The 25465-nt window shown below is 38.3% G+C and overlaps 1 protein-coding gene across 2 annotated transcripts in view; it reads right to left on the bottom strand.

The window, feature by feature from the left end:
• LOC126248561 (ras association domain-containing protein 8) overlaps nt 1–25465 on the bottom strand; it is a 91371-nt gene that overhangs the window by 53398 nt on the left and 12508 nt on the right. For both annotated transcript variants that reach the window (XM_049949652.1, XM_049949651.1), the window contains exons 2-3: nt 1890–2000; nt 1140–1793 (exon numbers count right to left, since the gene is read on the bottom strand). In XM_049949652.1, the coding sequence (XP_049805609.1) occupies nt 1140–1793; nt 1890–2000 (765 nt within the window). The remainder of the gene's footprint in view (nt 1–1139; nt 1794–1889; nt 2001–25465) is intronic.

The following is a 25465-nucleotide window of genomic DNA, read 5'->3' as shown; positions in this document are numbered from 1 at the left end:
ACATGTTTATCTTTTTGTACAGTGTATAATTTTACATTTCTAGCAATCTTTCAACCTCTTTGAAATCTTAACATCTGCCTGGTTATTTGTACATTTTTTTGTATAGTGGTTCATTATAGGTAACAGCATCATCTGCAAAAACTTTTAAGGTTAATATTGATATTGTCTGCAAGGTCACTAATATACGAGATAAACAGCAATTGTTTGAACACACTTTCCTGGGGCACTCACGACGTTGACACGATGTTACTTCTACATCCGTTGCTGACTCGCCACCTAAGACTGCAAGGCTGCACCCTCCCTACTGAGGACTCCTCAACCCAGTCACAAATGTCTCTTGATACCCCACATGATCATATTTTCATTAGTAAGTGCTGGTATGGTAGTGAGTCAAACGTTTAACACAACCAACAGGTTGCTTCTACCTGACTGTCTTGATCCAAGGCTTTCAGGATGTCAAGTGAGAAAAGCAAAAGTTAGGTTTAGCACAGCTGATGTTTTCAGAACACGTGCTGGATAGAATAGAAGGGGTTATCTTATTTGGAATACCTCACAACATTTGGTTGCAGAATATGTTCTAAGATGTCAATAATAATGGATGCTAGTTTTGTGGATTACTTTCATTACCCTTCCTGTAGATGGCTGTGATGTGTGTTTTCTTCCAACAACTGTGCACAGCTTTTCTATTTGAGGCTCTATGTTATATTATGGTTGAAAGAGGAGTTAACTTAGCTGCAAATTCGGTATACAATTTGATAAGTATTCCACCAGGCCCTGGGGATTTCTTAAATTTCAGCAATTCTGAAAATTTGTTAAGATTAAAATGTACACAACACCGGCAAAAGTAAAGCAACCACCAGCAACATGTACCACAGATGAGCCCCCGTCCCCTCCCCAAAGAAAATGGTGATAGAAAGAATAGCAAACTGTGTGTACCTACAAAAATATGAGATCTCAAAATAAAAACAGATGAAAAAATACATACGAAATTGCTACAGAAAACAAAAAAGGTATTTACAGAGCAATTGAAACTGTTAAAATTACACTTTCCAACTTCTGACTTGTTCTCAAATCTGAAAATATTTTCTTGTATTAAGGGACCAAACTGTGCATCATTGATATTTGCTTATGTAACCTACCTTGAGCAGATTCTTCTTTGGTTTACTACGGCTAGCTGATGGCGGAGGTGAAACTGCTGTCTCTCGGCTCGGTGAAGGCCCATTTCGTGGAGTATGTACCGGAGGAGGTGGGTCACGATATGGCGGAAGGCAGCGTTGAGGTGGAGATGAAGGTCTGGGTGGTTCTCTGTATGGTGGAGGAGGAGCGTCACGTCTTCCCTGTCCAGTACTGCGGTAACCGAAAGGTGAGGCAGTGCCATCAGAATTAGAAGAGTTCACGGTCTGACTAGGAGAACCATTATCTAATGCCTTATTAGGCAAATCTTGGTTATCTCGTACCTCCAGTGGTTGTTTCACTTGAGGTACACCTTTAACTATACCTACATTGTCACCCCGTCTTATTTCTGTCAGCACATGTCCATGATGGCCACCACTGAATGTCAGTGATTTCCTAATGTCTTTACTCCGATCTGGCACATGTGGTGAATTTGTACGCCAGTCGGGTGATTCGTTAAGCCCCAAAGATGGTGATGTAGCTGTCGTAACTAGACCTCGTAGGGGATCCACTGGTTTTTGACGGACTTGTTGCTGTCCACTTATTCTTGGTCCCTCCAACTTTGAACGTTCCAGAATGAACTGCACATCATTTGAATACTCTCCCCATTTTGTCAAGATCTATAGGACAAAATAGAACTGTTTGAGAATTTTTTCATTTTACAGAATAAAAGCTTTCATAAATACTTTTGAAGAGTAACAACATTACCAACGCACCTCAAGTGGATGTTCATGTGGTGCAAGAAGTCTATCAACATTTCTCCACCTTTCAATCAGAGTGAACCGACCAGTCTTCCCTGTGGCATGTGCCAGCGCATAAACAACATCCTAAAACAAAAGCCAATCTAATATATTACATTCTGTAGATGTCATACCAATTCTTAGTATAATAATTTCTTCTTAAATAAAAGTTACTCAAAAAAACCATAGACAACCTCTAAGAAACCGAGCATATCCACATACACATTTCCCCTTCCAACAAGAATGAGAGAAGCATACAAATTTACGGAGTTAATCGCATAAACTGTGCAACAAATGGCACACCCTTAATTACAGCAAACTCCTATGTACACTCAAAGATGAATACATATATTTAAAAGTATATTTACTGTATGAGGGTCATTTGGGCTAAAGGCTGGATGATGCAATTAATTCCAAACCAATTTTGTGATGTGTTTCCGAACTCCGAGACTTGGGTTTGGGCATGTATTGTTGTGTTGAAAGATTTATTTTTGATTTTTGTCAGACCGAACAGGTCAGAAACAATTCTTGGATTTGTTCAGAGACTTCACACAAGACTTTGAATTAATGATTTACCCCCTTTTGGAAACTCATCCATGAAAATGGTTCAAATGGCTCTGAGCACTATGGGACTCAACTTCTCAGGTCATTAGTCCCCTAGAACTTAGAACTACTTAAACCTAACTAACATAAGGACATAACACACATCCATGCCCGAGGCAGGATTCGAACCTGCGACCGTAGCGGTCTTGTGGTTCCAGACTGCAGCGCCTAGAACCGCACGGCCACTTCGGCCGGCCCATCCATGAAAATGACACGAACACTATCCCAAAAGACTGTCATCACAAGTTTGCCAACAATGTAAACTGTCTTGAATTCCTTCATTTTTGGTGACTGCAAGTGGTGCCACTCCAGTAACAGCAAGTTTGTTTACAGCTGTAACAATGCATGCAAGAAAGGCTTTTCCATTGGCCCCAAACTGCTCCAACAGTTCAGATCAAATGGCATCACTCTGAATCTTGTGGTCTGTTGTCAACGTTCATGGAACCCACCTTGGGCACACCTTTGAATATTTGTGAGTCTCAATAACAACACATAAATTTACAGCACTTGCCAGTAACTGCAGAGCCAACTGTCAAGTTGTGACGTGCCTGATTCCATGAATAATGGCATCCGTGTGATTCACCAAGTCAGGAGCAGTGGCTGTGACAGGATGTTCCGAACATAGATTATAGCTTGGAGCTCAGTTCCTGCACTTACTGATGCTTTAACTCTCTTTACCCATTGCTCAAGATTATTGCTATCAATCATTACCATACACTGTACACAACCATTTATGGATGTTTACAATGGTATTTTTCTGTAACAAAGAATTCAATTAAACCACACTGTTCGTAAAGTGTGCCTTGCATATATGTCATTTTGAGGGTTCACTACAGCTCTGCCATCTGTGTGAACTGTTTGAAACTGCACCCATGTGCAGAAGAAACATCGAATTTGAAGCATCTAAAGGTACATTTTCCTATTTACATTAACAGCTGTAAAAAAAATTGGGGCATCATTTACTGAATGACCATCGGACTTCAGTGACAAATACCTCATAAAAATACTTCTCCCAATCCTGCTGTTTGAGATATATTATTCAGATACGTCATGTTACAGTTATCTTAGTACTGTGCACACAAAGATGCAGAGGAGGAGACAGGCTCATTCTGTATGAAATGAGACAAATTGCCATTTTTAAAAAATCAGGGAAGTATGTATTTGGGCATGTGAATGCAGTAATGAAATATAAACTTTAATGATTTGAAACTCATTTTTATTGTAATCAAGATATTTAGTTATGAGTTGTCACCCCAAAGATTTTACATTAATGTACTCGGTGAACACCACAAAATGTTGTTATATTGGCTGAACTGATTTGCTTTCTGTGGAACAGATGATGCAACAATGAGCAACTTGCTATGTAACAATAGACTTCCTTGATATCCTACATTAAATGAATTTTTCCAGGTGATCTTTCTTTTGAGTTTTCTTCTCTTTTTGAAAGTGACAGGGATTACTGTCACACCTGTGACAAAAAAGACAAAGTTGCTTCTTGTTTCAACAAGTACTTCATAATTTTTAATATTCTAGGGAAGTGATGTTAAGAAAATATATTAATTGCCAAACCAAAACTATTATTTTTTGAGAATAACTGTATTTTATCCCAGAATGCTGTCACAGCTGTGACAGTAATATTTTTCATGGGTGTGACAATATGCACACATTTTTAAAAATATTCCAATGTAATGAAATACCAGTATGTAAAATTTGAAACAAGCTGATTCTGCTCATGTGAATTGTTAAACTGGCGAGATACAAAACAAATACAGGTCTACTGACATTGAAAATAAATGTAAATAACATATCTTGCATTCCTGGATAATGACTTCTTCAACAGAAAGAACGAGAAAGCTGCAGCATAAAATGAAGGAAGACCAATTGAAAAATGAAGAATACTTAAAAGGAGAGACAGACAGAGAGAGAGAGAGAGAGAGAGAGAGAGAGAGAGAGAGAATAAGAAGAATGAGGAATAGGGAGGAACTGCTGATGAACAAACGCAGTCTACATAAAAAGACAGAGAAGGATGAAACTAGACAAAGGTTGTGTAGGGTCAGAAAACGTAAAAATATGTCAGAAACAAACCACGCCAGTGACTTACAGTGTTACAAATGTTCTCAAACATTATGCAAGGATGTATATAAGGCAATAAGGTCATTTCCTAATAGTCCAAGCAAACAGACCGCTGCTGATAGGAAACTGATTTAGGAACTGGATCTTGCTGAAATAAAAAAGTTAAGAGACCCGCAAAAGGTTCAAGAAGTTTGTCAGCTGAAACAAAAAAATTAACTAATTGAGTATTTTTGTTGAGATGATGTTAGTCTAACTATTCTTGGTATTCATAAGATAAAATCTGTTAATGATCACAGTAGTAGAAAATGAGAGGAGGTTCAGAAGAAGCATATGATTATGACTTGGTGAGGCCTATGACGAATTTAAGAATACAAGTCCTGATACTCCATTAGGAACGTCAACATTTTATTAACTAAGGCCAAGTCACACACACGCAGTGTCAGAAAGACCTCACAATGTGTGCATTTGCAAATACCACGTAAATTTTAAATTTCTAACCGAAAGCATTTCACATGTGATTCCAGATTTTCCTAATTCTTCTAAAGAGTTGCTTCAGAAAATTACTTGTGATGTACAAAATGAGGATTGTATGGCAGGAAAATGCACAAAGTGTAAACATGACCTCTCATTGTGGCTGACTAATGAAAATCAAGATAAAATTCTCTCATGGAAGCAGTGGACGGACTGTGATGGAGTGCCAAAGTTGATGGAAAATACATCAATGCCGAAACCAGTCACTGAAGAACTAGAGGACCATATATCAACATTTAAAAGGCATTTCTGGATAAGGAGAAAAAAGCCAAATATTTTGAATGTTGTAAGGAAGAGCTAACAAAGAATGATGTTGCCATGCAAGTTGACTGCACCAAGAACTTTCCTTTAATGTAAAAATTTACAAAAAATCATGTTTTCTGATAAATAAATTTACATTGTTGTAAATCTACAACGGCATATCATGTTTGAGAGTTGAAATTAAGTGGAATTTCTTTGCCACATGGCAAAGTGGCTGCTGATGGGATAGGGGGAATAGTGAAGAGAACCATATGGAGAGGAAACATTAGTCAGAAAGTGGCAGTGAATAATACAAAGGAATTTTCTGAGTATGCTAATGGTAAACTGAATGACATTCAAGTTCTGTTCATTTCAAGCAGTGATGTTGACAAGACAAAGAAAAGACAGTCAAGGTTTTGGGAAGATGTCATTCCAATTCTTAAAGTGCATTCCAACCATTATTTTAGAAACTATGACAATCATCATATTTTATCTGCAGAAACATCTGGTAGTGAAACAATAAGGTATGAAATCTTTTGGGAAATCACTAAATCTAAGAAACAGCTGAAATATTCTGACATTTATTCAGATTATGAAGAGTCTAATATTGAAGATAATCAAGCAAAATCAGAAAATGAAGTACAGCAACCATAAGTCCAACTATGGATATGAAAGCCAGAACTTTTCTGATCACAGAGATTCAGAGCGAGAAGGGAAATGGACAGAATTTTTTCACTGTTTGCCAATCAGAGTGTGTGGTTGGTGAAATCAAGATCATGTTTTTAATACCACGCGAGAAAGAAAAGAAACTCTTTTCCACTAATGAAAAATTACATTTCAGTTCTTTCTTAACAAAAGAATGTTGTTAAAATTTTGAATCCTCCTACATTTCAAATAGAAGGAAGTTGATTTTTTTTTTATTATTATTTTCATGACAAAGTTATTTATCTGTGTATTTCTGTGTATGTCCCTTTAGTTTGTTAAACATTCAATCCTTTATTTATCTGAACATGACAGTGCTTCATTCTCCACATTGTATAATATGCTGAAGGACTCAGAGGACCAAGTGAGGTGGCACCATGGTTGGCACACTGGACTGGTGTTCATGAGGACGATAGTTGAAGTGCGTGTCTGGCCACCCTGATTTAGGTTTTCTGTGATTTCCCTAAATCGCTTCAGGCAAATGCCAAGATGGTTCCTTTGAAAGAGCATCTAATCTGATTGGAACGATGACCTCGTTGTTGGCCCCTCCCACCAAATCAACTGACCAATGAAGCAACCAACCAAGAGTGTTTTTCAGTTAAAAGGGAGATGTTTCTTAGTTTCTATTAAGGAATTGAATTTTTTTTATTAATTTAACAACAACACTTTAATTGACCAAACTGATTTATTGTATTGCCAAAAATGTAATTTTAATCCAATTTCAACCTTCATTTCTCTGAAATATTGAGAGAAGTTTGCACTTTTCACACCTGTGACAATATTATGTCACACCCGTGACAACGGAAATTATGCTATTATTTTGAAAATAATACTATGTTCTTTCTGATATTTTCATGGCTAATAATGTAAGTTTTCAGTATTATACACTTATTATTTTGTTTACATATAATCACTCAGTTCACAGATTTTGGCCAGTGAAGGTCAAAGTGTTATGTTGTACTCCTGACTTTTGTCACACCTGTGACACATTGTTTTTTGTTAATAACATAGGTTTTCATCAATTACAAAAAAATTATATTCAGACTTTAAAAAATAATCAATTTCCTTTTAAATGATATATATTGAAAGAGAAATCTTTAGTATGGGATATTTTAAAATTATTTTATAGTTAATTTATGGAGTTCATGTGTCACACCCATGATTATGAAAACACTCCACAATGAAATCACAAACAATATTGACAATAGAATAATATCCAGAGCAAATTTAAATAAATACTACTTACAGAAGTGACAAATTTATATCTTATGATTGAAAGACCATTATTTACAGAATCAACTGATTGCTAAAAAGTAAAAATAAAAACGCTAAGGCTACTACTGCAAACACCACTGATACAGTTCTATTAGAGTCAGTTTTAAACCACTGATACAAAAGTGGGGGGGGGGGGGGGGTTAAATTGTATGATTATTTTCTTTCACTGATTACGTCTTTCATCTTTTGTAATTACTTGTTTATATGAGAGCTGCAGAGCTTCACAGTGACTTATATTAGACTTTAAACACTAGGTTCCCTTACAGCTGGCTAGGTAAGACAGTTCAAAGATTACAGGAATGTAAGGACATATTAACCTCCAGTAGAGCCACGCCTAGTAAAACACTATGGTGCTCAAATCAACCTTTTGGTTGAGGACAGGTTTTCCTTTTCTTTTTTACATCTTTACTGATAGCAATCAGTCAACTGTCAAAATTTGCTAATATACACCCATCACGAGTTAAAATGGAATGACTAGATAACTCTAGTTGTGAGGAAGATGAACATCAGAATCATATTCGGTGGAATAAACCTCAGTAAGTGTAACATACACCTCAAAATAGTTGCTTACAGACTTCACACTCAACTAATTCTTCAATATGGTGATGTCTGTCAGGAACACTTGAATAGCTGGATCAATTAAAAGAGGAAGAAAAGATGAGGAAATGAGCTGCGTAATTCCGTCAAAAGTATATTTAGTTAATACATAATCCAAAGATGCTTAACAAATTCTAACAGTAGATTTTACAAGAAATATATGTATGATAAAACAATTACTCTCAAAACACCAACAGTGTATGTTCCATTAAGAGACAAGATACTTATTACTTCCTCGCACATACATCCTATGTAAAGAACACAAAGGTGACATCAGATTAATTTGGGTCCATATGGTAGTACTGTAACAGCCATTTTCCTGCATAGCATATGTGAATGAGACAGAAAACAGAGAGAAGGTGGAGGAGTGATACTGTTACACTATGTACACTAAGATAAATATGTAAAGTTACTAGCAGACTACATATGCAGATTCAAAAAGTCATATAAATGGGCTACAATGAATAAGAATAGTTAACACAGTGCCATATTTTTTGCCATAAATGGCTGAACAACAAGCTCTTATATTGGGAAATTCTTTAATTAGCATTGAATTATACCTTTGTCAGTGTGACAGAAACAGGGGGGGTGGGGGTGGGAGAGAGAGAGAGAGAGAGAGAGAGAGAGAGAGAATAGTAAGCTAGATACTATAAACTTCCTTCAGTTTTCAGAATAGGGGAAAAATTGTCACAATAATTCACATAAATATAATTTTATATGTTACAGCCCATTGTATCTAGAAAGAGGACAACAACAAATGAATGAATGAATGAATGAATGAATAAATAAATGAACGGTGTCTATTAGGGCAGTACAGGTGCCCTGCTTGTTCTTTTTATAGAACGACATACGAAAATCAATTCTACAGTGTGCAGGAAACTAATAATAAAGCTTCAAAGAACATTACAAAACAAACACTCTGGCATACTGACATCCAGTGTACTTTTGATGCACAACAATGCTAGCTCATGAGAAATTTCATATAGGGATTGTGTAGTATGTCCACTGAATGAACCAGTAATACCCAACTGTAATTCATCAACAGGCGTTAACAAGTTGTGAGCATAGAGCACCATCAGAAGTTGTTTGAACACTCACTGTACAACTTCAATTTGGTTTCCAGTAATTATGATCTCTTTTGCTAATGTGAAATCATTGCTATTGTCAGACTGTTTTACAAAAGATGAACTTCAAGACATAGTTGAATTGTGTTTAAGGTAATTCTGTTGCTAGGTAGCTCCCATGGTAGAGGTGTTGGCCAACTACTGCAGGAAAATCTAGGTCCAGAGTACTAGGTCACAAACTTTTTCAAGCCTAGTGCAGATCTGGGTCAGGTAACAGAGGATGTAGGATATTTATGCAAGGATTTCACAAAGGAGGTTGCCATGGTTATAGTGGGTGGTCCGGGAAACAGCACTGGCGGAGACTCTGAATATTCCATAGAGTGTGACCTGGTGAAGATAGCATCAGCAACAAAGCATACGAGTGTGGGATTTTTGTCTGTGTCGAGACGCCATGATCGGCCTCATTTGAACTCTTCCGTCGGGAGGGTGAGCTTGGAGTTGGAGTGGTTGCTTAGGACGGATATAGGGTCCCATATTGGTTTGATTCCTGTGGATGCTATCAATAGGTGGGACTACACTAGGCATGGCCTTCACCTCAATAGGAAAGGGAAGGGAAAACTGTCTGGGTTGACTGCAGAAAACTTAAGGGGAGGACACTGTCACAAGTGGTAAAATACCAGTGGTCACAGGTGTCAGAGGGATGCCTTTTTTAGGATAGGGAAGGGAGAAAGAAAAAGAGTTTTAAGAGAGATTGGCAGACACACTCAGTTTGAGAAAACACATGAACAGGAGTCAGATTTTAGCATACAGCCTCCATTTAAACAATGTTTAACAGAAAGTAATCAGAAACCGCCAGTTCATCTTCACCAAAGCAGTTACAATCCCATTAGTATGCAGTATCAGTTATCTTTATTACACCAGAACATTCCGGGACTCAGGAAAAAGTTGATGAACTACTCATTTGTATTGATGAAATGAATTCATCTAACCAAATTGACATAATCTGCCTCTCTGAACATCAAGTGACCACTGGTATAGATGTGTTAGACATTTAAGGATTTAAGCTAGCTTCCTATTTCTGCAGAGTAGATATGGATGGAGGAGGAGTTGCCACATTTTTTAAAAACTGCCATAAATTCAAGAACATTGACATTAATAAATTCTGTTTAGAGCAGCATCTATAAGTATGTGCAACAGAAGTAGAGTTCCATAACAGATCCTATATAATAGTAACTATTTACCGAGCACCTGCAGGAAATTATATTCTATTCATAAATCATCTAGAAGCTCTTTTGGGTTATTTAACAGGAAGAAACAAAGAAATTTTGATTGCTGGTGACTTTAATACAGATTTTCTAATGCAATCTTCCAGTAAACATTTACTGCAGTTAGTAATGTTGTCTTTCAATCTAACTCACACAGTAAACTTTCCAACTAGGGTCACTAAATCCTCAAGGACAGCCATTGATAACATTTTTATAGAAAAATCAAAGGAACAAAATCATATCATAAAACCTGTAATAAATGGACTATCAGATCATGACATGCAGCTCCTTGTTTTAGATGTAAATTCTAAGCAGATTATCAAGACTGCTAAATCTGAGTACAGGAGAGTAGTCAATCAACCAAAAATTGAGTGTTTTAGAAAACTGCTCAAAGATATGAACTGGAAAGATGTTTATAGTGCTCATGACATGAATGAAAAATATAACACATTCATGAACAATGTCAGTACCATGTTTGAAAACTGTTTTCCTCTAAAAGTTACTCAAATTAAACAGAAGTCTATAATAAAACCATGGATTACACAAGGAATAAAGATTTCCTGTAAGACAAAAAGGAAAATGTATCTGTCGACGAAGAATATCTCCAATGCTGATGATTTAGCTAAATACAAGGAATACTGTAAAATATTAAAAAGAGTAATTCAGACATCTAAACAAATGTACTATGAGAAGAAGACAGCAATGCCAGGGAACAAAATAAAAACAATATGGGATATAGTGAAAGAGGAGACTGGTAGAACCAGAAAGGAACAGGAGCAAATAGCATTAAGGCTAGATGACACAATGGGATTGTCAGGATCAGTACATAATGCCCTTGAATATCTGAAACTGGCCTTTACAAATAGCTTCAGGTGCATGAATATGTCACTCACTTCACCAAAAGAAATAACTTCCATAATAAAATCTTTAAAAACAAAGCATTCTAGTGGTTACAATGAAATATCAACAAAGTTAATTAAGGCATGTTCTTGTGAGTTTAGTACAATTCAAGTTACTTGCGTAACCAGTCAATTATAACTGGGACATTTCCTGCCTGGCTAAAATATGCAGATGTTAAGCCTCTATTCAAGAAAGGGGATAAAGAGATACCATCAAACTACAGACCGATTTCACTTTTGCCAACATTCTCAAAAATTTCAGAAAAAGTAATGTACTGGCAGCTTCTCAACCATCTGACCACAAATAACATATTATCAAGAACACAGTTTGGATTTCTGAAGGGTTCTGATATCGAGAAGGCTATTTACACCTACAGTGAAAATGTACTTAATTCATTAGATAACAAATTACAAGCAGCAGGTATTTTCTGTGGTTTGTCAAAGGCATTTGATTGTGTGAACCACAACATCCTTTTAAATAAATTAGAATTCTATGGTGTCACGGGCAGTGTTGCAAAATGGTTCAAGTCATACCTCGCTAACAGGAAACAAAGGGTGTCAGTGGAAGGGACTAGTGAATTAAGTCATCAGTCATCATCAGAATGGGAAGAAATTACATCTGGTGTCCCACAAGGATCCATCTTTGGGCCATTCCTTTTTCTTGTGTACATTAATGATCTCTCATCAGTTACACTGCCAGAAGCAGAGTTCATTTTGTCTGCAGATGACACAAGTATTGCAATAAATAGTATGTCGAGTGTAGTTCTAGAAAGATCTGCTAATGATATTTTCATGGATATTAATAAATGGTTTAAAGCCAACTCACTGGCATTAAACTTCGAAAAGACTCACTATATGCAATTCATAACCTGTAAGAGGTTTCCACCCAGGATATGCATAAAGTATAAAGAAGAGCAGATAGAAGAGGTTGACAGTCTTAAATTCCTGGGATTACAACTTGATAATAAATTCAGCTGGGAGGAGCACACCACAGAACTGCAGAAACGTCTTAACAAATCTGTATTTGCAATTCGAGTGTCAGCTGACAAGGGCGACATAAAAATGAAATAGCTTGCATACTTTGCCTACTTTCATTCCATAATGTCATATGGTATAATATTTTGGGGTAACTCTTCAATTCAAACAAAAGTTTTCAGAGTCCAAAAGCATGTAATATGTATTATTTGTGGAGTAAATTCACAGACGTCCTGTAGAAACCTCTTCAAAGAGCTGGGTATACTAACTACTGCCTCTCAGTATATTTACTGCTTAATGAAATTTGTACTAAATAATATATCTCTTTTTCCAACAAACAGCTCAGTTCATACATACAATACCAGGAACAAAAATGATCTGCACAAGGACTTAAAAGCACTTACTTTAGTTCAAAAAGGGGTCCACTACTCAGGAACACTCATCTTCAATAATTTGCCAGCAAACATAAAAAAATTAGTTACAAATAAAGATCAGTTTAAAAGGAGCCTGAAACTACTCCTACTCCACTGACGAATTTTTTAATAGAAACAAATGATGTATTGTATATATTCACACTATTAGTATTGTTATTTCAGCTAAAAAAAAAAAATGACATGTTCCACATCCATGATGATCTCCTCAGCACGGATCTATGGGATGAAAAACTAATATAATCTAACAGCAGAGTTCTAGAACAAAGGTATACAGAAGCTTATCCACTACTATGAAATGTGCTTTAGTTTTTCAGAAATTATGTTGGAAAGTAGGTTCAGACAGTAGCTGTAAGGTGTGTATAAGAAATAAGGGTAAAATGTATTACACTTTTCTTAATAACCACATGCAAGTTAATTGCTGAATTGATCTGTTCATGCAGCTTAACAGCAGTTGGCCTATATTGTGAGACAGGGAGGTAAGCCACGCCCGAGTCAAATCTGTGGAACTGATTACTGACAGCTGGCCACTAAAGTTAAATAAAATTAGTTGGCCAAATAACTAAAACGGTGGACCCCATACAACAGAATAAATTCTAGTAACAAGAAAGAAGTTAACTGCAATTATACTTTCAGGCCAGCTTGCATGTTAGCGTGAGCTTCCTTACATCCAGAGTTAGCAGAAGTGACAGCGTCTACTTTAAATACGAGTGAGAACGTTAACACTAAGTGACATCATCGTATTTGAGGAATGTCTGAGTGATTATTACAGCGTACTCTAATTACAATGAGAAAAGAAAGTTCCTATAGTATTTTCTAAATTAGCAAAACTATTATATTAAATTAAAAATGGTACATTCTAAACTGCTGTCTGTCAGCTGAGAAGCAATTCGTTGTGCTGCCTGTCACTGCTGACCTCTCAGGGAACTGTGACAAGTGGCCCTATAAGATGATCACGGCAACGTGAAGGTGAGGAAAGAGGACACACAACATTGCCCTATCAACTTCTGTACTACTTCTGTAACCACTCAAACTCGCACAATGTGTGTAATTTTCATGCAGTGTATTTTGCGAGTTACTTAATTATCTAATTAAATATTCAATACACAAATGACTAGGGAAGACACATGTCATGCTATTTACAACTTCATACAACCCAGGGTCTTTAACTGCTGTAATACATTTGAGGGATTTCTGGTAATATATTTGGTACATATTGAATGTATATCAACACTCAACACAATATTATCTGCAGAATCAACAATTCCAGATTCACATATTCCTCTCTATTAACACCGGCTCACAATCAGGTGCTATGCCCAATCGGCTGGTGAACCACATCGCATAAAGTTATTTTATTTATGTGACTAAAACTATTAGTTAAATTATCAATAATTTGTTGTGTTGCCAGGTCCAGAACATTTGCCTTCTGTGTGTTATGTCCACTGGCTGCAGTGGTTCAGCATCTGTCCTCATTTTAGTGGCAGGTTTACTGTTTTAAGTTACATTTCACTTTCAAAACATCATGGAAAAGTGCAATGTGACTTTAAACAGTCTATAAAAGTTATACAAAAACGAGGTCACATGCTCGACCACTGGAGCGTGCATTGTACACACATGCAGAAGGTGTACGTAATTGGCAAAACAAAGACCTGGATATGCAACAAACTAGCAATAAGCCAGTGAATAGTATTAGTAGCATAAATAACATTTAAATAATGTGTATGCCTCAATGCCTGACGACTAGCACTAGCAGCTCAAAATATGCCGCTAACTGATATAAGGTTAATAATCTTTAAAAACTTCATGACTGGCAGCAATAGATATATTTGTCTATCTTTTATAAGATTTAGCATGCTGGGTGACAAGGTACAGAATTATCCCTTAATTAGACAGTTGGGATACTGCAGTGGTATGTATTAAGACAAGGAGAAAACTCCTTGGTCTGGGAATGAAATGGCATTGATATAAATAAAATAGTGTTTTAGCTATAATGGAACATGTTGGACAATAATTTGATTCAAGTGACAACTTGATGAGCAGAAGGGTTTTCATTGTATCACTTATGTCAACATAATTTTTTCCATACTTCTTATAGATGATAATGAGTCTGTTCCTTCATTTCCGACAGCTATCGATTGGAGTGGTTAAATTTAAAACTGGTGATATTCCTCTCAAACCATGTGGATGACACCTCAAAAATGATGGAAAAAAACATTGAGGAAGTACACAGTATGGTACTGAGTGATGGGTGATTAAAGGTGAGTGAAACTGCTAATGTCATAGGTATATCAAAAGAAAGAGTATTGTACATTTGACACGAAAATTTAAGTATTGCAAAGCTTTGTGCCACATACACGTTGCATTTGGTGAATTCTGACCAAAAGAAAATGGATTTATTAACAATGTTAGAATTATACTAAACTGGACCCAACTGATTATATATCCCAGTTTTTTACTGTGGGTGAGACATTAGTCTACCACTTCATGACTGAGACGAATGACAACAAAGGCAGTTAGTGAAAATCTACACTCTTGCAGCAAACGAGGAGAAGCCCATATCACCAGCCATAAAGACTATGGCCAGTCTTTCCTGGGATTCAAAAAAGATTTTTCTTAATGATCAACTTGCAAAGAGTGAAACAATAACTAGTATTTACTAAAAATGTCCTCTGGACTAAATGGATGCAAAAGCATGTCAGAAGATGCCTGGATTGTGAAAGTGACGAAAATGATCACATCAATGCACTTGCCAACTAATGCCTTTTGGCAGTGGAAAAAAACAGAAAGATTTTCAGAGTGAATTATTGGCAACCTCCACCTTCAGCCTACTCCCCAGCTAAAAGAAATTTGAGGCTGAGAAACATTTTGAAATTAATGATGAGCTCAGGGCAGCCCTAGATGAGCATTTTGCAAACTTTAGAAAATCTCATTTAACTGATGGAATTTACTAACTGGGAAAACACTGGACAGACTGGGCTGACTTGAAAGGTGACTAAGTTGAAGTCTTTTTCTGCCTGGCCATGAAATCTCTCTCTTTGCATTAATATGTTGTTTTATTAACAGCAACTGTCAATTGAGTGTCCCCCACAGAACCATCGTACCTTATCAAAGTTGTATTTGACTCCTTTCTCAACACTGCCCTAGAGTCAACTGTAACTGAAACTATGACTTACAAGCAGGTCATTTGCATATGCTACCCAATCTTCAGGTAAGTTTCTCCCACCAAAAGGCCAAAAGCATCAGGATTTACTCGTTTTTGGAGGAGGATGGGGGGGACGACGACGACAGTGCATGCTGATCCATTATAGTCAAAGTTTTAAAGATGGGAATAGAATCCATTCTCGTGGAGGAAGCATAAACACCTGTTCACCTGTTCTTTTGTTATCAGCCAGCATTAAGGAATAAAAAACCTTAAGGTCTTGCCTTCATCGGAGTTCTCTATAATGGACACTCCTAAAAAGTAAAAAAGACCAACTGCAGCTAGAAGTAACTAAAACCAAGGGCAAAATAGATGAGGCTGCTAGAAGAGGTAGGGTGGAGGGCCCTTGGCCCAGCACACACGATGGGGGACAGTCCAACCCAACTACTCTGGCCTGAAATCAGCTTAAAATGCTACAGCTGACAATAAAAACAACTTTCTCAGACGAAATGAAAAAACAGTACAACTGCCCATACATTTTCCACCAACATAAACTGCAAAGAATCCACTAAGAGCCAGAAGCAGGGTATGCATTCAACCAGGATGTGAGGGACTGTCTGTAAGGCTTTGCAACAATAATGTGGATGGTGTGGCTTATTATACAAGATAAAACTGGTATGACGGATATGGAGGGGGGAGGGGGGTGGGGGGGGGGGGGGGAGAACATGCAATAGTGGATTTCTTCCCGTAAGAACAGAAAGAGGAGGAACATGTAGCCATAGCCTTCTTGATAGTGTAGAGTTTATTACAGAGGATAGTAGCCCACCAAATGATGTTCCATCTCGGAGTGAGAGGGGTTTTTCTTTGCGTCAAAAGATCTGCACCTGGCACCACCCAAGCGAATATTAGGCGAGTAATCGCATCTCTAGCCAAACTTTCAGTCAGTTTATTCTCCGAGTTACCCATACGACTTAGGACCAAAAGACCAATGAACAGGTAGTATGACTCATGTCAGAGAGCAGATATCACAGGGTGACAAGAATAACATTGATCAATAGATAGAGACTGCCCATTTGGTCACTACAAATTAAAAAATGGTCGAGGGAGAACTGTTTAATAAAATGTAGGGTTCTATTAATAGCCATCACTTAAGTCATAAAAATGCTGTACATCTTAGGAAGTGAGTGTTGTTTCTGACCAGCTAGCAACGTAAAAAGCATATCCCATTCTGTCCACTGTTTGTGTCTCAGTTAATCTAAATGAAGACACACCTTGGTATTCCTGAAGAACTGAGAGGAATAGACCCTGAAAGTCCATGAGGGCATCTGACACTTTAGATCCTTGAAATAGATTGGTCCTAATTCATGGTCTGGGTGCTAAACAAGGAAGAATGCACAGGAATCCATGAGGGAGCAGAGTCTAAGGAGGGCGGGCGGAGGTGCCTGCAGAGGGTCTTGAAACACATGTCAACTGGTAAACCACCCAAGAATGTCATGTTCAAGATCCCTTGTACGAAAGAAAAGGATGTTACACTGCATGATTACAAAATTGTCATGTGATGATTGTGTGAGCAAGTGTTTATACCACAGGGACTGAAAAGATAATACCACCACACCAGCAAGGAGCCTGTCTACAGGTCTCGTCTAGAAAGTGCCTGTGGCCTGTCTTAATCAATAATGATGTACTGGGTCCAATAATTTCAAGGATGAATAAACCTGGCGGCTATAATAAAGCTGGGATGAGACCACGGCCTGGTAAATACAGAGTAGGGTACCCATGATCCAAACCCCAAGAGGCATGGACAAGGAAGCAGATAGTGTTAAGCTTTCGAATTCAGATAATCTTAAACTGACAAATATGGGTCAACCATGTTAGTTTTAATGAAAGAGCAGTCCCAAAGTTCAAGGCTGTGGAACAGTGTCCAAGCAACAGCTGTCCAAACACAGTTTTGGGTCAGGATACATGACTACAGAAATGCACAACTCACATTTCCACAGGAGAACATTGGAAGCCATGGGAAAGGGTTCGAGCACAATCCCTATGAACAGTTGGAGTTCAGGCAAAGCTACAAACTTGGAGCTATACAAAATGCAAAGGTAGTCAACATGCAGCGCAGTGATAACTACTGTTCTGACAGAGGTCGCTAACCCATTGATAGTAATGAGGAAGAGAGTAACAATCAGCACAGAATGCTGAGGGATGCTTTTCTCTTGGATTTGTGGGGAGCTAAGCAATGTAGCAACTCAGATCTGAAACAACTGTGGGGATAAAAACTGATGATAAAAAACCAGTTGTGAGCCTTGAAAGTCCCAGTCACAGAGGGTAAGCAAAACGAGATGACACCAAGTGGTGTCACACCCCATACGAGTGGTTTTTTTTAACTGCACTGTGATGCTAATGTTTAGAGAATGCTGTTCCTCAGAAACAAAATTTACAAAGATCCCTCTGAACCGAGAACCCAACATAATCGCCAGATTCTCACCCTTTAAAGTAATGTGCATAGCACATTAATGATGCTAATTGGTCAATAGCTATAAACTGACATTGGATTTGTTCCCGGTTTAAGGATTAGGATAATTACACTGCCTCTCCATTGTGAAGGAAAACATCTTCTGGTCAAATATGATTGAAGGCTCTGAGTAGATAGAGTCTATCAATCACATTCAGAGGTTTGACTAGCCAATTATGAATCAAATCCAGGCCTGGGGTCCTAACATGAGTCAAGAGCCTCAAGGAGTTCCCAGTCAGAGAAAATTTCATTATATAATTCAGACTTGGGAGGGATTAAGGCTAAGAGGATATCTTCACCTTGTCTTTTATGCAGTTGAAAGGTGGAGAGATAAGAAGAGGACGGCAAAATTGTTGCAACATGTTCAGCAAGAACTGACACACCTGTACAAATAGCACCACACAGGAGAAGACCCGGAGCAGTTGCTGATCTTCAGAAGTCCAGTAGACTATGGGGCTTGGCCCTCTCCTGGGATGAAGAGGCACTCCCAGAATGTCATCAGAGGTAGAACATAATTTCACATCAGTTGTGGCCTCTTTTAAACTAACATCTTTAAATTTTCAAGGGATACAGAAAAATAACACAATCTACATCATGTGCCTTCCGACTAACAGTCAGGTGTGTTTTGAAAACTTGCTTGGTCACATAGAGTGAGGTATGGGACTATGAAATACACCCAGTAAACAATAAATGGATGGATGTATGACTATTAATTTGCTTAAATGGCTTCATCTGCAGCAGCTGTAAAATGATTATTATTTCCTCTCCCTCCCCCCTCCATACACTGCATATTAAAAAAAACTTTTTTTCCCCCTTTAGTGGCAACATATTCACAGTGGTTAGGAGCACTATTTGTTCCTTATTACACTTTCCGATGATAATTGCATTTAGTTTTGTTGCAAGGCTGAGTTAGAGCCAATTTTCACTGCATCCATTCACTACTTTCATTTCTTCTGCACTTTTAAAAACACACTTTTGTATTCTGCAAGTGGATTCCTTGCATATTTCACTTTCTAGTTTCAAAACAATATACTACTCATAACCTGCAAAAGTCTTCTGTGACTCAAAGATATTTCAGAAGTTGTGAGTAATACAATGATACGAAACAAGACAGCTAAATATGCGCGCACGCACATGCACGGACGCACACGCATACACACACAATCTGCATACAGATTATGCTTCTTTACAGGAAGGAAGGGAAAGAAAATGAAGACTGTCTAATTCACTCCTTTCTGTACAAGAGTTGAGATTAAATTGGAAATAGTCGAGGTGATTTTTATTCCCAGTATGTATGAATATTGCTATTAAATGATAATGGGAAGAGACAAGATGTAAAACAAAAACCTATACAGGCAGTTTTCATAAGGACACCCACTTGTTTGTGTAACTACAGCGGAACGTACTCTACTGAGTCCCTCTAAAAGAATCCTGACGGTCCATGTGATGACTGGATGACAGGACTGAGGAGGAGCAAGTTCAAGTACTTTATTGGCAAACATATTTAGTTTTTATTTTAGTGACTGTATTAAATGAAGCACAGGGTTACAGAAAAAAAGGGAAGGAAGATTAGGGTATAATGTTCCATTGATAATGAGGTCATCGGATGTGGAGCAAAATTCAGAGAGGAAGAAAATCGGCTGTGCCGTTTCAAATGAACAATCTCAGTATTTGCTTTAAGTATTCTAGGGAAATGGTAGAAAACCTAAACCTAAATCCGGATGCCCAGACAGGGAGTTGAACACAAGACCACACTGTCTTACCACTGCATAAGCTCACTCTATAAGAGTTGCTGTAGTGAAATACACTGATTTCTAAGAAGTATAAGGGACTTGCCAAAGTTGTTTATGCCTACTGCTTATGTGTTCATCATCATGTCCAATAAAGTTGCACTTATGAGAACTGTCAGTCCACTGATTAGTTATAATTGTAATAAGGTCACCCAAAGTTTATAAGCATCAAGAGCATTCATGTTGAGTCCACATGAATTGCTTCCAATGGCATCTCCGATGTAATTCTTCATCGAAAGGAACAGACAGCACTGACATTTTCCCAATACCACTGTGAAATGTTTTAGCAATGGAGTGTCATGGTGGCAGTTTTCGTGTCACTTGTCTCTAACAGTGAATAAATCAAAATAAAATTCTTGGCACACTTCATACCAGAAACTGTTATTCTGTCACCACACAGCTTTTCAATATAGTGTTGTGTAATCTAGTACTGCATACAGAGTTGTACTATTACACCACAAGTCACACCTTTCAACATGATTTAATTGAAAATGCCATAGGTATTTTTGCATTTTAATTAGTATCAGTATATGCTACTTACAAGGGAACCTCCCCATCGCACCCCCTTCAGATTTAGTTATAAGTTGGCACAGTGGATAGGCCTTGAAAAACTGAACACAGATCAATCGAGAAAACAGGAAGAAGTTGTGTGGAACTGAAGAAAATAAATATACAAACTGAGTAGTCCATGCGAAAGATAGGCAACATCAAGGACAACGTGAGCTCAGGAGCACCGTGGTCCCGTGGTTAGTGTGAGCAGCTGTGGAACGAGAGGTCCTTGGTTCAAGTCTTCCTTCGTGTGAAAAGTTTAATTTTTTAATTTCAGACAATTATTATCTGTCCGTCCGATGCGAGGTAACTGCGCCGTAGTATGGGGATGCTACACCTAAACAAACATCGAAACACATGACGTCACTCGACTACAGCGCACGGAAGAGAGAGTATTCCTGCTAACGAGGCTCCCTGGCTGGCAGTTGACGGTTCGCTACTTTGGACGAGAGTGCATTAAATACGTGAGGTGTATTCCGTGGGCAATATGAATGCAGCAAATATAGCTCGCGACTTAAATAATAATAGTTCGGTTTTGCGGTGCGGTCGCAAAACACAGACACTAAACTTATTACAGTGAATAGAGACGTCAATGAACGAACGAACAGATCATAACTTTGTGAAAATAAAAAAAGTAAAGTTTTCGCTCGAGGGAAGACTTGAAATAAGGACCTCTCATTCCGCAGCTGCTCACGCTAGCCATGGGACCACGGCACTCCTGTGCTCAGAGCATCCTTGATATTGCCTATCTTATGCATGGACTACTCAGTTTGTATATTTTGCTTATTTTTTACATAGTTCCACACAACTTCTTCCTGTTTTCTCGATTGATCTGTGTTCAGTTTTTCAAGGCCTATCCACTGTGCCAACTTATAACTAAATCTGAGGGGGGTGCGATGGGGAGGTTCCCTTGTTAGAGAGCTACCTATAAGGAGGAGGATTGGGATATAATATACTGACAATGATCTCATTAGAGAGAGAGAGCACGATGTCGATTGATCCAGATATCATTTTTGAAGGACAAGTCTTTTTTAGCACCCAACAGCTTGTCTGTAGTACTGAGAGTGTTGTTGCTCAGATTTTTTATGTGTAAAAACTATTAATGAATATTTAACTGTTGCATTATGTGACAAAGATGTTAGTACAGACAGACGTGGATAATTGTTGATGTATTATAACACCTAACTCAAAAGAGAGGTAACAAAAATCAGTATTCAGTCAGTCACAAAAAACCTTGTGACTTAGATAAAATTCACATATTACTGAGTAGAATGGATACATGAGCTGAAAAGGCATTTAAGATTTTGCTATAAATATTATTTTTTGTTCTAAACACTACTAATCATTTTCTTTATTCCATTAGAACTCTGTAAACATTTGAGATATGTCTCAGACATACTACAATGTTTTTTCTTTTGGGTCGCTGTCAAGGGAACAGTATTCGTAAAATCACACTAAACACACAGATTATCATTTCTCTACAATTACATAAAACCACCAGCCTTTTAATGAGACTAAAATCAAGATATAAAACTTCCTGGCAGATTAAAACTGTGTGCCCGACCGAGACTCGAACTCGGGACCTTTGCCTTTCGCGGGCAAGTGCTCTACCAAATGAGCTACCGAAGCACGACTCACGCCCGGTACTCACAGCTTTTCTTCTGCCAGTATCTCGTCTCCTACCTTCCAAACTTTACAGAATCTCTCCTGCGAACCTTGCAGAACCAGCACTCCTGAAAGAAAGGATATAGCGGAGACATGGCTTAGCCACAGCCTAGGGGATGTTTCCAGAATGAGATTTTCACTCTGCAGCGGAGTGTGCGCTGATATCAGCGTCGGTCGGGCACACAGTTTTAATCTGCCTATTAGCGCACAATCTGCTGCAGAGTGAAAATCTCATTCTGGTAACATCCCCCAGGCTGTGGCTAAGCCATGTCTCCGCTATATCCTTTCTTTCAGGAGTGCTAGTTCTGCAAGGTTCGCAGGAGAGCTTCTGTAAAGTTTGGAAGGTAGGAGACGAGATACTGGCAGAAGTAAAGCTGTGAGTACTGGGCGTGAGTCGTGCTTCGGTAGCTCATTTGGTAGAGCACTTGCCCGCGAAAGGCGAAAGTCCCGAGTTCGAGTCTCGGTCGGGCACACAGTTTTAATGTGCCAGGAAGTTTCATATCAGCGCACACTCCGCTGCAGAGTGAAAATCTCATTCTGGATCAAGATATAGTTTGACTGCATGCAGGTGTAGTTTACTTCAGATGTTGACTCAGTTTTCCAGACAGATTGAAAGTAGGATAATGGAGATGTGCATTGGGAATAATAGTGTTTGTGGTCCTGGACTCACCAGAGGGTGTCCATAGTGTGTGCAGTGATAGTCTACAGACATATGAAGAAACAATGAAAATTTATTTTTATGCCGAAAGTTATCTGTTCCGTAAACCACAGACATCGCCGAGGTGGGGTAGCTTGTGTGCCTCAACAATACAGACAGCCATATCATTGGTGCAATCACAATGCAGGGGCATATAAGTGGAGAGGTGAGACAAATATTGTTCCTGAAGAAGGCAGTCTGGATGATTGACTGTTCTGGCCTTGCAACATCAGTCAATATGGCCTTGCTTTGCTGGTACTGCAAATGACTGATACAAAGGGTAAACTACAGCCATTATTTCTCCAGAGGGCATGCAGCTCTACTGTATGGTTAAATGACGATGGCGTCCTTCTGGGTAAAATATTCCCCGTTTGGACCTCCAGGATGATTTCCTAAAAAAAAAAAAAAAAACAGGCATTCTATTCTATGGACTGGAGAGTGCAATGATAAATCCCTTAATTGGGTCAGCATGTTAGAAAATTTAAAAATGGAAATGGATACATTAAAGTCAGATATAGAAAGTATTAGTGAATTTCAATGGCATGACGAAGAGGACTTTTGGTCAAGGCAGTAAAAGGTAATCGACACAAAATCAAATACGGGTAATGCAGGAGTAGGTCTAATAATTAATGAGAAAATAGGATAAGCTACTATAAATAGCACAATGAATGCATTATTGATGCCAAGAGAGACACAAAGGCAACATCCACCACAAAAGGATAAGTTAATGCTAACTAGCATCATAGATGAAGAGATTGAAAGAATGTAAGATGAGATAAAAGAAATTATTCATGTAGTTAAAGGAGAGAAAAATTGTAATGTGATGAGTTACTGGAATTTGGTAATAGGGAGAGGAAGAGAAGGAAAAATACTGTAGCAGGAGAATATGAACTAGAGGAAAGGAACGAAAGAGGAAACTGCCGGTAGAATTTTGCACTGAACATAATTTAATCATCAGGGGCAAATGTGGAATTTGACCATAATTTACTGGTTATGAACTGTAGATTAAAACTGAAGAATTTGCTAAAACATAGGAAATTAAGGAGATGGGACATGGATAAGCTGAAAGAATCACAGTTTAAGGAGAGTTTCAAAGCAAGCATCATGCAGCGATTGGCACAGGGGAAAGGAATACAGTAGAAGACAAATGGGTAGCATTGTGAGATAACGTAGCAAAGGCAGCAGATGATCAAATAGGTGAAAAGGCAAGACCTAGAAGAAATCACAGAAGATATTGAATTTAGTCAATGAAAGGAGAAAATATAAAAATATAGGGAAGGAAGCAGGAAAAAGGGAACACACACACATCTAAAAATTGAGACTGGCAGAAAGTGAAAAATGGTTAAGCAGAAGTGGCTAGAGGACAAATTTAAGTGTACAGAAGCACATATAACTAGGGGAAAGATAGATACTGTCTACAGAAAACTTAAAGACGCCTTTGGAGAAAAGAGAAGCAGCTATACAACTATCAAGAGCTCAGATGGAAAATCGGAACCAAGCAAAGAAAGGAAAGCTGAAAGGTGGAAGGAATATACAGAGGGGTAATACACAGGAAATTAACTTGAAGGCAATTATACAGGAAATGAAAAATGAAGTAGATGAAGAGAAGATGGAAGATTTGCTACTGCAAGAAGAATTTCACAGAGCATTGAAAGGCCAAAGCCAAAACAGGATCCCTGGAGTAGATGACATTCCCTGAGAACTGCTGATATCCTTGAGAGAGCCTGCCATGAGAGTGTAACCATCCCAATTCCAAAGAAGGCAGATATGAATATTACCAAACTGTCGTTGTTGTTGTTGTGGTCTTCAGTCCTGAGACTGGTTTGATGCAGCTCTCCTTGCTACTCTATCCTGTGCAAGCTTCTTCATCTCCCAGTACATCTACATCTACATCCATACTCCGCAAGCCACCTGACGGTGTGTGGCGTAGGGTACCCTGAATATCTCTATCGGTTCTCCCTTCTATTCCAGTCTCGTATTGTTCATGGAAAGAAGGATTGTCAGTATGCTTCTGTGGGGGCTCTAATCTCTCTGATTTTATCCTCATGGTCTCTTCGCGAGATATACGTAGGAGGGAGCAATACACTGCTTGACTCTTCGGTGAAGGTATGTTCTCGAAACTTTAACAAAAGCCCGTACTGAGCTACTGAGCGTCTCTCCTGCAGAGTCTTCCACTGGAGTTTATCTATCATCTCCGTAATGCTTTCGCGATTACTAAATGATCCTGTAACGAAGCGCACTGCTCTCCGTTGGATCCTCTCTATCTCTTCTATCAACCCTATCTGGTACGGATCCCACACTGCTGAGCAGTATTCAAGCAGTGGGCGAACAAGCGTACTGTAACCTACTTCCTTTGTTTTCGGATTGCATTTCCTTAGGATTCTTCCAATGAATCTCAGTCTGGCATCCGCTTTACCGACGATCAACTTTATATGATCATTCCATTTTAAATCACTCCTAACGCGTACTCCCAGATAATTTATGGAATTAACTGCTTCCAGTTGCTGACCTGCTATTTTGTAGCTAAATGATAAGGGATCTATCT

This window comes from Schistocerca nitens, chromosome 3 (genome assembly GCF_023898315.1).
Source record: "Schistocerca nitens isolate TAMUIC-IGC-003100 chromosome 3, iqSchNite1.1, whole genome shotgun sequence".
In the NCBI taxonomy this organism is placed as follows: domain Eukaryota; kingdom Metazoa; phylum Arthropoda; class Insecta; order Orthoptera; family Acrididae; genus Schistocerca; species Schistocerca nitens.
The sequence above is the reverse complement of the archived record's forward strand: the minus strand, read 5'-3'. Positions and strand labels throughout refer to the sequence as shown.